Below are 17837 nucleotides of genomic sequence, written 5' to 3'. Positions count from 1 at the left end.
GTTCTAGTTAGCCTTCTAGACTCATCGGATTAACTTGGGCTAGCCCATTTAAAATATCATGATCAAATCAACTAACATAAGGAGCATAGAAAAAACGATAAAATTTCAAAAATAGCAACTATAATAAGGTTCTATAGTTATAGTTTCGATAATTACGCTTCATAGCTATAGTGTTGTTTGCTATGGAGATTGCAGTTTGTATATTTCTGTCAGTTTGTGTATATTGCTTGCGAATATACAAATAGGCTAAGTATATATAAATTATGTATTTGCAAAATCTCTTTGTATATTTCGCTTGTCAATATAAAAATAAGGTGATTTATTATGAATATTTTATAAATCGTTTACAAATAGTTAAGGTAAGCATATATAAAATTTTGTATTTATACAATCAGAAATCGAAATTATACAAATAATGGATTTGTAATCAAGCAAATTATACAACTCTGGTGAATAACAATAATTGGAAAAACCATAGTTACAAATTATAATTTTCTTAAATTATAGCTGTAGTTCCTTATATAGATTAAATGTTTGTTATCCTGCATAATTTTTCAAAAAAAAAAAGAATTACTATTTGTAATTGCTGAATGTCAATTGATTGTATCATGTATACATCAATTCATAATTAAACCCACAAAATTCCAAGCCCAATAATTTAGTCAAACTCGTTGGATCTTGTTTGGTTAAGAGCTTGGGCTTGAATCCAGTTGGGCTGAAATTGACATTATTTTCCTATCTCATATTAAGCTTCGGGAAATGGGAAATTTTTTCAAAATGTCAATATTTTAGCATTTAAGAGGACTCATTAGCAACAACTTCAATATTTAGTAAAAATGTCATTTTAGTTTGTTATGTATGTTTTTATTATTTATTTTTATTTAAAGAATATAATTATTTAATAAGAGAAAATTAAGGGGGGGAATATTTCAAAAAAATGGCAAGCATCTTTAATTTTCTCATCAGTTACATTTTCAAATAAAATTTAAATTTTGTTTTTTTTTCTTCAGAATTTTTACCTTTTTAAATTATATTCATTCCACAATTTATTCTATTTATATTTATTATAGTTTTTTATTAGTTTGTATTCATTCCAATAGGTATGCCGAATTTATCTATATAGTCATTTAAAAAATATATTTGTATTTTCATATATTTTTTCCCTATATAGTTATTTTTTTATTCAAAAATCCTGTATGTATTCATTTCAATATGTATTTCTATTTATTCTAGTTTTTATTTAGAATTTTGTATAATAATATATAAAATACAAAAAATTAGTATGATGAAAAAGTAAATGAAATATAAAATTGAAAAGAAATAATTGAATATTTGGTGTACTCATTCTTAAATAAAATATATAACTAGTTGACATACCTTTAGAATAAATACAAATTAGAAAAAAATGTCAAATTCAGTTGACACACCTTTATTAGTTTGTATTCATTCCAATATGTATGTCAAATAAAATATAGTTATTTAAGAAATACATTTGTATTCGTATATATTTTTCACTGTGTATTTTTTTTTCTTTTCAAGATCTTGTTTCCTTTTCTAAGTCGTATTCATTCCAATATGTCTACTATTTGTATTTGTATTCGAATACAAATAAACTAGTTGACATACATTTGGATGAATACAAATTAGGGACAAATACAAGATTCATAAACCATGCAACATGAAATTTTTAATAAATACAAATATTGATAGTATACATAGTGATTTGAATACAAATTAAGAAAGCATACCAAATTCTAAAAAAGAACTATAAATACAAAACAAACTAATAAAAAATTGTTCGCGATCTTCGTCGTTTTTTTCAAGATCCTCACGAGTAGACAAAGATTCTACATTTGCTTTCTAAATTTGAGGAAGGTTTTGCACACCAATGAGTCTTGTAAATGATCTTACCCTCTTTCTTTCCTTATTTTAGCAGCGGATCATACATTATACACTATTTGTTAAGTAGTAAATAAATTAAAGGATGAAAAATCACCAGAAATTGGTTGATTAAGATGAATACCTCTAGTAAGACTCTTTGATTCAGCCATTGGACAGTAAATCGGAAATTGAAAAATACAAATAACATTTTTTTAATATTTAAACAAAAATAAAATTGGAAAAGAAATCTGAAAATATGATAAAGATTAGACATACCTTAATCAAAGGGATTCTTGTTGATTCAATTTTGGATTAAAAAAACAACCAAAATATATGGCAAAAAGATATTTGCAACTTGAATGTTGGAGGAAAATCAGAAAAGATAAGCATGAGAGAGAGAAAAAATTAAATGGGAGAGAGAATTAACAATTTGAAAAGATAAATATGAGAGAGAATAATTTATTTTTTTAAAAAAAAAAGATATATAGAATTAATTGAAAAAGAGAGATAAAATAAGAAGAAAATTAGCACACATAATTTTTTTAAAATAATGACATTTTTGACATTATTGCTAATATTTATAAAGTATGAATATTTTTACTAAATATGTTATTTATTTTGACTAGTTTATTAATTTTTCCTCGGAAAATAGCAGGGCTAAAAGAAGGATCATTTGCACTTTTGACCCATTTTTGGTTCATCTTTAATCTAGGTGGTTCAAAGAGAATAGAATCCTATAATCGTATGAAGTGATTTATAAAATGTTTGATTTTGATATTATAAAGATCAAAATATATCTATAAAATTTTCTCACACATATCAGGTAAGATTATTTATTCAAATTATGTGTATGTAATTAAAGTACTTATCACATTAATTATTTCCGCCACCATGAATGTAAAGTATTTTGGCAATAGTTGTTGTGTAATTCTTCGGTCTTTTCCAAATTTTGAAAGGTAAAATTCAGCACACCTTCAAGAGCCTATTCGGCTCAGCTTAAAAGCTGGTCAAACTAATTTAAAAGCTGATTTTTGACTTATTTAGCTGTTTGGTAATACTCAAAATAATTTATTTTAAGTTAAAAAAAAAACTTATTTTAAGTCAAAAATTAAAAGCTGGGGTAGGGGTGCTTTTTTTTTTTTTTAGCTCATAAGCTATTTTAAGTTGACTACATTTTTACCTTTTTACCCTTAATATTTTTATATAATTTCCAAATTACCCACATAACTCTAACATCTCTTTCTTCAATTTTTTTCTTTTCACGTGTGGATGATAGACAATTACTATTACTAATGAATGAAAATAAAAAAAACTTAAATCTTTCAAGTGACCTATTCAAATTATATATTATTAAAATGTAAAATAAGTTGCACATATAACTTAAATAAAAATTTATATTCCTCTTATAAATAATTTGTGATAATAAAGAAATATGTGAATGATAGACAATTATTATTATCTATGGATGAAACTAAAATAAAATCTTAAATCGTTCTTTGATCTATTCAAAGTATATATCTTTAAAATCTATAATAAGTTTAAATTTCTCTTATAAATAATTTGTGATGAGAAAGAAATATGTGAATGATAACAAAATATAATTATTTATGACTGTAAAATATAAATTAATTAACTTTTATTATGTTAACAGCTTTTAAGGGTATTTCAGACATTTTGATTTAAAAAATTGTTTATCAACACTTATTTGCCAAACACATCAACAACTTTTTTTTTTAACTTCAGCACTTTTATCCAAACACATAACTGCATATTTTAAAAATAAGTTTCAGTACTTTCAAAAGTATTTTTTTAAAGCTACTTTTATTAAGCTCATCCAAAAGAACCCTAATGGTAGTATATAAATTAGAATTTTTGTCAAAATTTAATGAATTGTTTACTAAACGATTGATGGAGACGTTATATAGTCAACAGTCGTAACAGGCCTAATGCAATTAATTCTTTCAAATTAATTTAATTAATTAAGTGGATGAATTTTCTCAATAATTAGAGTTGTTTGGTAAGTTCAACTATTTAGACTTGTTATATCTGCATTTCCTATTTCTTTGACAACTATTAAAATGTCCTCTAGCTTCTAGAGCTCTTCAATTATCTTATTGAAGACAAACAAAAAATGAAATAAAGTAATAAATTACACGAATTAACGCCACAAAAAGTATAATAACTAAAAGAATATTCTATTACAGTAGATAAGTTTATTTCTTTTTTAATCAAAGTATGAAAGATATATATTCGAAAATCCTTATCTTTTTGGTTAGTTCTTCTTATTCGAAAACTTATACGTGTAATCTGAAGAATAAAAGAGCCAGACATATTTGGAATTGTCACAAAAGTAAAAAAAATTATTTTTGCTAATAAATAAATCAAAAATAGTTTGTTTGACCCAGTTTCTAAGGTTTTTATTTTTTTTGGGGGGGGAGGCCAAAACTTTTAGAAAGTCAAAAATGTTTTTTTAGAAAAGTGTTTGTTTATTTTAAAAAATTGAGGTATTTCACCATTTTTTTTAGGAAAGATTACTCCGTCTCATTTCACATAATAAATTATGCGAGTCGGCAAACAATACAAGCTTATCATTAATAAATAAGGATATAATTTCATTTTTTTTATATGCTAACTAGTGAATTTGATCCGTGCGATTTATAAAAAATTATTAAATTAAAAATAATATTTTTGTAACTTCATATCGGATAAACTAAATTTTAGTTTCGTTATATCGATTAAAACATAAAAATAATATTTTATTAGTTTTATATGAACTGCATTTAAAAATAAGTATTTTCATTTAAAAAAAATGAAATAAAACCTAATAAAACTAAAATAATAAAAACACAAGCACAACATATTTTTTAACAAAGTGAAGTGCATACACTACGATAAAAAAGATTATTAGCGACAATTAATTCTTAATTATTGTTAAATATGTATTTTTAGCGATAACTAACACTCTTTGTATATGTTCCTAAAGTTTTTTAGAAACATTAATTCTAATGACACTTAACTAATATCGATAAAAACTTTACCACTCATAATTAATATCAATATTTAATATCGCTAAAAATTATTTCTATTATAGTGATATTTAATACAAGCTTTGAGACAATACATTTAAAAGAGCACAAATTTTTTTTTTCAAAAGAATTGATGAATGTATAGTGATGTAGTTAGACTAAATAATCATAATTACCCGATGGCCTAAACTTTTATGGTGACAATAAAGCGAGTGATTGATCCTCTAATTTAGAAATAACTTCACCAAAAAAGTTATGTAATTATCATACAAACATCAAATGAAAATATTGCGGAAATTTTTTATTACTATCAAGATAAATTCTCAACTCCTACTTATACGTGATTTCTTAGTTTTTTTCACAATTTTTTACGCCGATCATCTGAATTTGCTCTTTAATTGTCTCATTGATGCCTTTGTATTTCACATTAGTCAGTCCACTTGTCAAAGACATTCTATTCAAAAACTTCAATATACATAATTTCATAATACATTGTGAGAATTAAGGTGATCAAGAAGTCAAATAAAAAATTAAACATACAAAAGAGAATTTAATTTGAGTATCTTAGTTTCATATGCAAAAGAGTGAAAATTTATAAATTAATAATCACTTTTTGTCTTGAAATAAATCGAATTTTTCGCATTTTTAGAATCTAATTCCTTATCATCAAATCATGTCTATTATAATGATCAACTCTGAAAAAAAATATATTAGACTAAAACTATCTAGTTAAAAACAAATATGAAATATAACCAACATGGATTGTGGTACATTGGTGGAGTGCTTCATCCTTAACCAGAAGTCTCGGGTCCGAACCTTGGGTATGGAGAAAATCCTATTGGGAGCGCCACCCTCGAATGGACCCTGCAGTGTGCGGTCTGAATTTAGTCAGAATTTCAATGTGGGCTATGAACACCGGATGGAAAACCAATAAAATAAAATAAAATATAGTAAAAAGCAAGCTACTACACGAAGAGAAAAAAACATTCCTATATATATATAGTACAATTAATAATTGAAAATAAATAAATTGTTAGATGAAAAAAGAAAAGGAAGAAAACTCACCACTAATCATTAGTTTCACAATTAAGAAAAATTAAAATCTCTTAATTAGTGCTAATATCTAGTCATTAGTTATTTTCGTATAAGAAAACTTACGGCTAATCTAATTAATGTTCCTTTTTGGTTTCAGTTACCTCCGATTTTAGTAGTAATTAAATTAAGCAAAATTCATGTTCCTTTTTAAGTTAATGTTATATTCAAATTAACATTATTTTTTTGATTAATTTTAGTTGCTGACGATTTAGCGGTTACTTAATCAATTAAACAATAATAATTTTTTAAACATATTTTTGAACAAAAAATGAAAGTAAAAATTTAAAATTCTGAAAATATAGATAAGTAGTGATTCTGATCATTGCAATACGCCATATCAGCGAGCTGATATTCAGCTTTATATAGATATATAGATATAGATTTTCTTTCACATTAGCACTTTCAAAATCTTCCAAACAAAATTATTCATTTAATATTGAATAAATATATAATTTGTAAAAATAATTAATTAAATGAAAATTTTTATTCTTAATAATTTAGTTTTAACTAAAAAAATTATAATTTAATAAATGAACACCCATGAAAATAATTATTTTACTATATTATAGAAGAGGCTACGAGCAGGCAACACTTATACTATATTTGGATCATTGTTCTCTATTGTACTGTATTGTATTATTACAATTTTTATAATGTTTGTTTTGATTGTTTCTTAAAATTTATTGTACTATATTGTTTAATTTTGTTGTTCCGTAAGAATGAAAACTCTTATTTTGTAGAATAACCAATTTAATGTGTTCCCATTATTACTTAATTTCTTTTTCCAATTATATCTTTACATAATTTTTTCAAAATACTATTTTACCCTTTACTTAAGTATTTACATCTAGTCAGATTTCCTACCCTAGAATAATTAAGGATATTTAAGTAAATTTATAAATTATAATACAATACAATCAAACCATACAATTAAAATGTTACTAAACAAGAATAAACAATACAATCTAACCAAACATTATATCTACCATACAATACAGTACAATAGAGTATAATATAATATAATACATTATGAAATAATGAATAACAATGATTAAAACAAATCATTAGTCTAACATGCCTCCTTTTAGCTAGGAATAATTTAATAACTTTCAAATTTCATCTATACCATATAAGTTGAAATAAATAACAAAATGTATGGAGAGAATATCACTTAAATAAATTAAAATGAATTTCCGTTGGCACGGTTCCGTACTAGTAGTAATAATAATCCTTGGTGATAGATTATATCAAGTGGGACTTGAAGACTTATGAATGATAAGTAATGAGTGTCTGTTCCTTAACCAGCTCATTTGGTCATAATCTTGTTTATCACACGTTGCTCAATTTGAATTATTCTCTTCGTTCGTAATTATTTAGCCAGATATACTAAAAATAGATATTCAAAATTAATTGTCAATTTCAACAATTAAAAAATAATTAGTTATTTTTTTTTAATTCTATCCTTGATAATTACTTAATTTTGTTCAATTGAAAAATTATGCAGATTTTTGATATTCTTGATATAGTAGAATTATATTAATCAAATTACACTATATATCAAATTTTTCTTGACAAATAATTATGAACGGAGAAAATATTTATTTTAAGAAATTTTACCGTCATTATCACATTAGGTATGTTTCGTGCAATAAACTGCAATCGGAAAACATATTAATAATTTGGAATTTGAGAACCCCATTTGGGTAATCACCTTTTCGCATCTTTTTTTTTTCCTTTTTGGGAAATCTATGGGGGATCAAGCTGTTTATTTATTTTTGTAAATTATAAGTATAATCCCTCGTTAGAATTTTCTAGGGACGTACTAACATTAAGAATTTAAAATAAGAAACAAAGTAGTATTGTATCAATTTGACAACTCATGGTCCACTGTCACTCTTTCAAATACCTAGAAACTCATAGCGATTAGTGATGGCACCTATATAGGATCCATCTACCCCCTAGGAACTAAAATTTTGCCTAAAGTTTAGATTTTTCCATGTTGTTTCTCTTCTCTAATTATAATTATTGTTTTACATTTTACATGGTAAGGGTCTTTTGTATGACATTTCTTTCAAGGTATTTATTAAGACTAAAAGTACGTGTCAAATTCGAGGAACTTTGAGTAGTTTGCTTGATGTGTATTGAAACTACAAACACCTCTTATTTTGAATGATGGGAGTGTCTTCATGTTAAATAACTCTATAAAATAATAGTAACAATTGTAATAGGTCATATAATTGATAACAATCGTAATAAGTCAAATAATATGAAACTGAGGAAGCTGGCGCTTTAATTTAAATACTCAATTAATTTTGTTCATATGAGAAAATATTGGCCTCCGCCTTCGATCATTTATTTTCTTCACCATTGTCAAACAGCCACACCAACAAGACTTTTCTTTAATTTACTGTAATCTGTAACACAATCTCATTTTCACACACAGTTTTGTCCAACTATTCTTTTTTTCATTTTATGAAGAAAATTCTTTGCATCTTTAATAGACCTTAAATGGTCTGACTTCTTATGAACTTTTACCTATACTTCTTATATGACTAAAAATTGGGAATAGTTATTTGTTGATCTTAATATTGTACTTCGATTCCTCCTGTCCACAATAAACTACTATTAAATATTAGTGGTGGTTATATGAATTGATATAATTAAATTACTATTTTTAATTTCTCGTATTGCTATATGTAGATTAGGGGTGTCAAATGGGGGGGTTGGATTGAAATTGAAAATATTAAAATGGATTGAATGGAAATAGCGTTGGATCTTGACCCGCTCAAGTTTACTTTGAGTTCATATGAGTTGGTCTCAAATGGGCTAAAAAACGAATTGGATCTTGACCCGCCCAATTTGACCCGATTAATCTCAGTAATTTTATCATATTGATATTTAACTTTTATAATCACAATTTGAATTTTCACTCAAGAATTTTTTGTTAAAAAGTAACAACTTGATAGATAAATCCTAAAAGATATTAAATAGATAATAATTCATACCTTTAGTATAGGAACATATCTGAATAAAAAGTTTTAAAACGGGTTGGAATTAGATATTAAATTGGGCTCAATTAAAGATTTTATTCGAATGAGTTAAGCTTGAATGGATAGAGATTGAACCCAATTCAAAATATTTTGAGTTCAAACCTTAAAATTTTGGACGAATTGAACGAATTACCTATGTTTAAATTCATTTTTAACATACCTAACTTAGATCATTTATCGGAGTAAAATTGATTTGATTTATTGGGACAATACACGTGGCTTCGAAGAACTTCAAGATCATTAATGTACATAAACCTTTTGGGAAAGGTGTCTAAAATAAAAAGAGGTGAACTTTATGCTCTATTTGCCTAATGGAGAACCACTTATCTCAAGCTCTTAATTACTCTTTGGTCCAGTCTAGTTCCATAGAGGTGTTACTCCCTAATTGTCAATTTTAGCAAATTAAAAGAATATTTATGTTATAATATTAATAAAAATATACTCTATAATAATCACATAATGCACTATGTTATGTTCATTAGTTTGAAAAATTACTCAAAGTCAATATAAATTAAGTAAAATAAAACGGAATAGGATTGGACAAGGATCAAAGTTTGAGCAAGTGAAGTTTCTCTTTTACATTAATTTGTTCATTACTTGGAATATATGTGGATTCTCCCACTATTGTGGAAAACGACACTTGTGGAGATAAACTCCTTGACGGCAAATACTCTTCTTCCTATTCTTTTTAATTTTTCTCCCTCTCAAAAAATGGGTCAATTTTAAGAAAATATCGTTAGTTATAGAACTTTATATATTCCAATATTTCACATAGGAAAAGATGACCACAAATTTCTAACAACACATTCTGTTTTATAATGAGTACATACGTACCTAATACATTTCTTGTGAAAATGAAATTTGTCTACATAGAAATATTTTTGGGGGAAAACCCCCAGAAAAGCTTTCTTCTAATTTTTGTAATTAAAACTATCCTCAATTTATTTTTAAAAACTCTAAATAATAAAACCTGTATCAAAATATACATTAAATTAAATGAATTATACTTCGTCCGATTCATTCTTCATGTCATCCTTTTCTATAAATAGTTTGACCACAATACTTATTATTTTATAAAATTTATGTATAAATTATCATATTTTACCTATTATATCGTTGATAGAGTAGTTAACTAATCTTGTCATATTAATAAAGTTGACTTAGGAAAAGTGAAAATACGATATATAAAATGGGACAGAGGGAGTATATGTTATCTTTTGAATAACCTTTTACTACTTCATACTTCTTCCGTTTTATTTTATGTAAGGTAGTTTGACTAAATGCGGAGTTTGGGAAAAAAAGAAGGTTTTAAAATTTATGTGGTCAAAAAAGAATGATAAAAATTTGTGTGCTTATAAATAATTTCATTAAGGATAATATGAATATTTAAATTTAAATTGTTATTTTGTATAAAACTGTCTGTTTCTTTTCAAAATAGGCAAAAAAAAGTAAGTTGTATAAATTGAAAACCGAGAAAATAATAACTATAGTTGACAAGTATTTAGCAGCATGTTTTGTTAACTACAATATTCTAATGTTTTTATTTAGGGAAAAAGGGTCTGATATACCCTTCAACTTTGTTATTTAGAGCTGATATACCCTTCGTTATGAAAGTGACTTATATATGCCCTCACCGTTATACAAACGACTCACATATATCCCTACCGCTACAAAACGAGCTCACATACCCTTCATTTAACGGAAGTTAAAAAATTAGTTTTAAATTTATATTTTTTAATTTTAATTTTTTAAAAAAATTATTTAGATTTATATATGATTCTTCTATCAAAGTTCAAGGTATATTTTAATTTTTCATACATAAATTATTTTTTGACTTCTTTTATTATAATTATTTGAGTTTCTTATTCTTATTTTTTTCATCCATTCCTTAGTTTAAAGAAAAAAAATTAAACTATTTTTTGGTCTCTGTTGTAATTTGATTTTTTTATTCGAACAAAAAAATTTGATCATCTATAATAAGTTTTACAATAATATTAGTGAAACATAAATAAATTTGATTATCAAAATAATAATTCTAAATTAATCATTGCAACAAAAAAAGTAAAAAAAGTATGTTTATCGAAAATTAAATTTACTCATATGAAATTATCTTTTAGAAAAAAATTAGATTAAAATTATTATTTTTTCATTTTCGTTAGAAGAAAAGGATATATGTGAGTCATTTACTTATAAGTAGAGGTATATATGAGTCACTCTCGTACAAAAGGTATATTAAGTCTAAAGGACAAAGTTGAAAGGTATATTAAACCCTTTTTCCTTTTATTTATTTGCACAGGAACAAAATAATTAAAGAATAATAAAATTAATAAGCTATACTGGGAAGGGCGTTAGGCACTTTTTCTAATATTACCATAAATAAATAATTCCTTTCTGGAAAAGGATCAGTTTATTCATCTACTTTATGAAATTGAGTAATTTTGTTCCACGATTAGATTTGACCATACTTAAAAATTAAATTTTTTTCCTGTTTAAATTATTTTATCATGTATAGTTCATTTATTTCAAATAATAAAATATGAACTTTATTAATGACAAAGATTAAAACTGTAGAAATGAATTCAAAGTATAATAAAAGGTAAAATTGAAAATTTCCTTCCTTATTTGCTTAAATCTGACCTTAAATTTTCATTAACACTAATTAAATCACTTCAATTTGCTTTTAATATTCTTCTTATTGTTACACTTAATATGCACCGATTGTAAGTAACGTTTTTCGAAATTTTTCTTCTCCATTTAATTGAACTTTCACAGGTACAAGTGCTCAAAAGAATATGTATATGCGGATAATTATACATAAATAAATTGGAAAAACATTTTTATTAAAAATCAATTATTTGTATGTACTCATTTCCCATTTCATAGGAAAATAAATGATGCTTAGAGTTTCAAACTGTCTTTCTCAAAGGATAACATCAGAAAGGGAGATCCATGACAATCCTGCAATTGCCTAGATTATTATTCCCGTCAATAATAATTGTTCAGTTTAAAAAATTAAGAGATAATATATTTTTTGTGTATATTTTATTATTGTTAAGAATATAAAAATGAGGTAAATTATCTCCCAAATTTCTTTAAAAAATAATTTTCCATCTTTCCAGTTGCACTATTATAATTATAATAAATGTCCTAATTTAATAGTCGCCCCCATGCGCTATTTTATTTTTCTAAATTATGATTTAGAAGTACTACTTTTTCTGTTCATTTTCAATTTTGCACATTTTTTTAAAACCACTGGTTGACATGGGTATTTCATAATAGTATCTAAGTTAATTAATGTATAATTTTTGCTCTTGAAAATAATTTGAGATCAAATAATATTTATATTGAAGAAAATATGAAAGAATTGATGTTTCTTAAACCTAATATGCTAAAAGTGTTAAGTAAACATCTAATTTTAATATAGTGAACAAATTACGGTAATACTCCAAGCTACTGTTACTGAATTTATGGTTTTCCTATGGGATTATCAAATGATTTTCCTCAAGTATGAGATTGAAATAATAATCCACTTTGATATTTTATTTATATAAATTGATCTAGAATTTTGGTTTTTAGAAAGTATCATGATAATTCTATAAGAAGAATTTCATTTTTTTTTTCAAATGAATAATTTTGACTTAATTTGTTATTTTTGCTAATAGTTGAACTTGAAATTGTTTAACTTAATACTCAGATAGGTAATAGCCAAACAGAATACCTATATCATATAATCATATATATGGTGATAGTATTTACAGAAGAATTTTTTTTTAGATAAAACAAAAAACTGAAAGAAAATATCAGTTTCAAAGGCAGAAATAAAAATAAAAACAGGAAAGAGATCGGAAGTTTCCTATATAAATTCTGTACACATCCACAAACTACTCTTACATCACAAATAAAACCTCCGAAAATTAAAAATTAAAAAAGACAAAAAAAAAGAAAATAATAAAAACTACAAAAATCTCTTAATAATTATCGTCATTATCAAAATGATATTTGCATGCATCACCAGTCACCACCTCCATGTTCACACCTTCTCCGGGTTACCCGAGCCGACCCTGTTCAATCCGGGTCTGAACACGCTCAAACTCCGAGATCCGACAAGGAATCGTTATACCACCCGGGTGATTAAACCCGTATTCTTCTTCAGCTTCTCTTAACAATTCACTAAACAAAGGATGATTTATATAAATTACCGGTACCAAAACCCGTTTATAATCACCGTCTTTCCGACCCACATAAACCGCCAAGTGACCTTTCGGCACACTTTCCTCTTTAATCGGGTCTTGCCCGACATGTATGTAACCCCGACCCGACCCGGAACAATTACCCTTGCTGCAAATAGCCTTAGCTCTCGTTTTGAGACGGCGGGTCCAGTTTATGAACTTAGAAATTGAATTCGAACCCCAGCTCGGATGTCTGTCCAGCCGGCGGTACTTCGCCGGAAAACGGCGTCGCCGGTAAACACATCGGAATAGTGTGGTGATTCGGTGTTTGAGCACGAAACCTCGAAATCTGCGCATTTTAAAATTACCGTAGCAGAAAAATTTTTATTTTTAAGATGGGGTTTAAGAAAAAGGCCAGGGATCAGTTATGAATCTAAAAAGAGTAAGACAAATTTCACCAAGAGAAATTGGTATATCCAACATGGCTATTACAAATTGAGATTTTCATCTGAAATAATGAAAATTAAAAGAGAAAATCGAAGATGATGAAGGTAAAGGAGAGTCGTGATATATTTACTTTTTGTGTGAGCAGTTTTTTGTTCTGGGAAAGTGAAATTGAAGATGTTCAGAGGTGAAGCAGAGAGTCATTTATATATAGTAAATGATAACTCAATTGATGTTGAATTGTAAATGGGGAAATGTGCGGCTAATAGTCACTAAAAAAACAGAAAAAAATAGTACATGTACGTATACTACGGAAAACATTCAACTCTTTTTCTTACCGTTTCTTTTTAATTGGTATATTAGGCTAATAATTAATTTTTAACAATTTGATATTTTAAAATGAAAATTTAAGTATTTAATAATATACAACTAACAATTTTTTTTAATATCAATATACTATATCATAAAACATTGGTCAAAAATTTATATGATTTGACTTTAAGAAAGTAATTAATAGCATCCCTTCATTAATTTATATACTATCTTTTATATGTCAACTTTCCGATTTCCAAAGTCAAACAAGTTTATCTTTGATCGCAAATTTTTTATAGATCTTTTAAACATTTTGAATCAATTATTGTGATTCATAGTACTTTTTATATAGATTTCCAATCAAATTTAAACGATTTGATTCTAAAAAATAAAGTGTCATGTATATTGGTACACATAGAGTATCTTTTTATTGTTTATACTAAGTTTTTATTGTTTTCCATAGATGTTAAATTTATTGTGGAGTATTAGTGTAGTTTATTTTATTTGTTTAGATTGAAAAATAAAAAGATAATTTCTTCTTATTTTATAATTTAATTTTGTTATTAGCTATAATTATTTTTAATTTATATCACAAAAAATAAATTTACATTATTCGAGGAATGATATATTAAATTATTATTTAATTATCACTTATTACAAAATATGTCAAACTAATACTAGATAAATAAGTAAAAATGAATGTTGGAAAGTACTTGGAGGTTACGATTTGGTCGTGAAGGCATGCCACAGTCACGTCATTGTTTTTTTCTTTTTTTTTTCAAAGTTGGAGGGCTTATGTACGCAATATGAATTTTAGAAAAAAAAAATGTACGCAATCTGAAGAAAATATATATAAGCTGAAGAAAATTAAATGTGGATATTTATACTAGTAAGTATTTAAAGGCAAAAATAAAGATAAGTTTGAATCAAAGAAGACCAATGAGGTGAGGATACGTAAAATAAGTGTGTGGGCGTTTTGCTTCAGCAAATAGAGAAAGTTTTGTGGGCTACTCATTAGTGACGCATTTGGCTGTTTAGACTTTTAATTCTTAAAGTTGCACTATCTTTTGCTTTAAATTCTTATCTTACCTAAACTTTTCTCCATACGTCGATGACGATTATGATTTATCGAAGAGGTTTGGGCGAACACTTTCGCCCCTTCTCCCTCCTAGATTTGTTCCTATGTTTTATGTATGTTGAGTCTCTTAGGTATATATAATTGTCAAAGCAATTTCAAATTCTTCGAAATTCGTAATATAATTGTTGAAGAATGATAAAAGTTTTATATTTGTGGTTAATGAGATGGGTGAATTTTTTATAAGATTTGTGAATAATATTCCTTCCTTTTTGGTAACTTTTGAAGTGTAAATTACCCACCCCTAAGACCTAATTTAACAGTATTTATAACCCCGACTAAAATCTTGATTGATTTTTGCTTGAGGTAACTACGACTAAACTTGATTTTTCACATGTCGTCACCTAAATGTTTGACCAATACACTTTCTTTTTCTTTTGTTAGGTAATGTGAGTATGTCTAGTAGACAGAATCTTTAATTAGCTTAATGAATTTCTATTGTGTTCGATAAAAGAAATATCAAGTAGCTAAATAAGAAACTAACATTCAAATAATATACCATTAGACAAATAAATAAGTACTTGCCATTTTGGTAGAGCAGCACCAAATTAAATTAAAAGGTTTGACTTCTTCAATAACTTCATTAATAAGTGCAGTTCAGATAACAACTGATTAGTGGTTGCACGCTAATATATAGTATATGTTTCCCCCTATGTATTTTTATTTTGATAAGTATATGTTTAGTATAATAAGACATCAAAGCACATTAGTATTTAATTGAAAAAAGGTTGATTTCTGGCATAAACTATCGTTACAAGTCAGACAAGCAAAAAAACAATGAGTAATTGGAGAGAATGAAAAAAAATAAAGTATCAAATAAAGTTTGATAATGAGAAATAAAGTGATGTGTCTAAAGTCAGGTTAATTATTGGACCACTAATATTTACAGGTCAAATTAAGAAAGTGATTTTTCTTCTATTTATGAGTTGATATAAAAGGCCTTAATATCCTAGGTTAAATCAACAAAAGTAGTTTTATTATCTTATTTTCTTCATCCAATTAAGATTCTTTTTTTTTTTAAAAAAATGCAATTATTTCATTGGGAGTTTGGACTCGTCATGGTGTTGAAACTACAGTCCGGTATTTCAAAGACCAACTTAATTATTCATAATATTGGTGCAAACATCATAAATTACAATTCAAAAAATAAAATAAATATTTAGGGGAAAACGTGAATCTCTCTCTCTTTACATAAATTTAAGAACACTGTAGTATACCCTAACATTAATCAATTAATATAACTACTACTGACTAGTACCCTCTAGAATATAATAGTTCAATTAAATTATGTGTTTCTTTTTTGATTCTACACTCGATGTACGATGTTCATATTAGAACTTCGACTAAATTTAAATCGTGCACTACGTAATCATTCGGGGCTGATATTCATAACAAAATTTTATCAATACTCAGGACTTGATTCGAAATCTCTGATTAAGGGTGAACACTTTCACTAGAGACATCATGTTACTCTTGGTCATGAAATAGAGTGAGTTAAAAATTACATTTATCGAGGAATGAATTGTTGGTTTGCTTACGTTGACTTTGACTACCCCTTGTAGCAGAGAGCCAAAATTCATCCTGTTTGGATGCTCTAATTGAGCGTAGATGTGAAGGGTGCGTTAAAGTGTATTGTCCCACGTAGATTAGGAAATAGATTAAAAATCTACTTATATGAATTTTGATTATTTTTTTAACTAACTTTTAAAATTGAATTAAATTCAAATATTATATGTTTAGACTAAAAATTTCTACATATCTTATAAAAATTAAAAAAGGCGTAAATTGCTTTTAAAAAGACAAATGGAGACGTTTTGGGGGGAGGTCGCAAGTGGAGAATGATTCAAAGTTCCTTTTAAAAATATAATTAAAATTCAAGTTTTCTACAGCTTATTAATAGTCAAGAATTTGAAATTTTCTTCCTATTGAACTTTCTTTTTTTTTTTTCCATTTTAAATTAAGAAATAAATTGCAAGTATCAAAAAGTTTGTCCGTACATTACGTACCATTTGTACTTTTCTTTAGTGTAGTGATGCTTTTGATGACAACGTGGGCCACGTTAATCACGAAGTTTCGGAGAAACGGGCACTAATTGTGGAAGTGGGCCGGGTTTATTTCAAAATTGCGTTTCTTTGGTTATAGTTTCATTTGTTAAGGAGATTCAGATATATATTTTTTTTTTGTCAGTTTGTATATTTGGATTGTAAATATGCAAATAAAGTGATTACGTACAAATATAGGCTTCAAATTTTTGATGATTCAAATTGATATATCTTTTGAGGTTATTAGTTAAATTTAATTTGTATTTTTAAAATTGTACTAATATATTTTTTGAGACTGATAAAATATAAAAATATTAACAAAATTTTAGATTATAATAAGATGTTTTCTAAATAAAAAAAGTTCCTAAGTTATTAAAAAAATAATAATTATCGATGAGTGGCAAAAAATTTACCATTTGCACGTTATATTAAAAACATATCTTTTCAATCACTCTATGGACTGTATCCAACTAATAAAGATGGATATTGCGGGGAGGGATTAAAAATATTAAAAAGAACCATAGCAAGATTAGAGAAGAATCAAGTTGTCAAATCTCTATTAGATTATGTTGGGAAAAAAAACAAATTCCGTAGATTATGTTATTTATTAATCTTTTAGAGCATATATTATCATCTATGTAAAAGTGAAGTTGTAGAATTAGGCCAAGAATGCACACGAACAT

At 26.1% G+C, this 17837-nt stretch overlaps 1 protein-coding gene across 1 annotated transcript; it reads right to left on the bottom strand.

Moving 5' to 3' along the window:
* Positions 1-13098: 13098 nt before the first annotated feature.
* Positions 13099-13578, bottom strand: LOC101247368 (auxin-induced protein 10A5). The gene has a single exon (XM_004229747.5). It carries the CDS (start codon positions 13576-13578, stop codon positions 13099-13101), a length of 480 nt encoding a protein of 159 aa, XP_004229795.1.
* Between the last annotated feature and the right edge of the window lie 4259 nt (positions 13579-17837).

The sequence above is a fragment of the Solanum lycopersicum genome, chromosome 1 (genome assembly GCF_036512215.1).
Source record: "Solanum lycopersicum chromosome 1, SLM_r2.1".
NCBI classification, from domain to species: domain Eukaryota; kingdom Viridiplantae; phylum Streptophyta; class Magnoliopsida; order Solanales; family Solanaceae; genus Solanum; species Solanum lycopersicum.
The sequence above is the reverse complement of the archived record's forward strand: the minus strand, read 5'-3'. Positions and strand labels throughout refer to the sequence as shown.

Excerpts from the sequence above, each read along its gene's own strand:
- LOC101247368 (XM_004229747.5), bottom strand. The coding sequence starts at position 13,578 with ATGCGCAGATTTCGAGGTTTCGTGCTCAAACACCGAATCACCACACTA.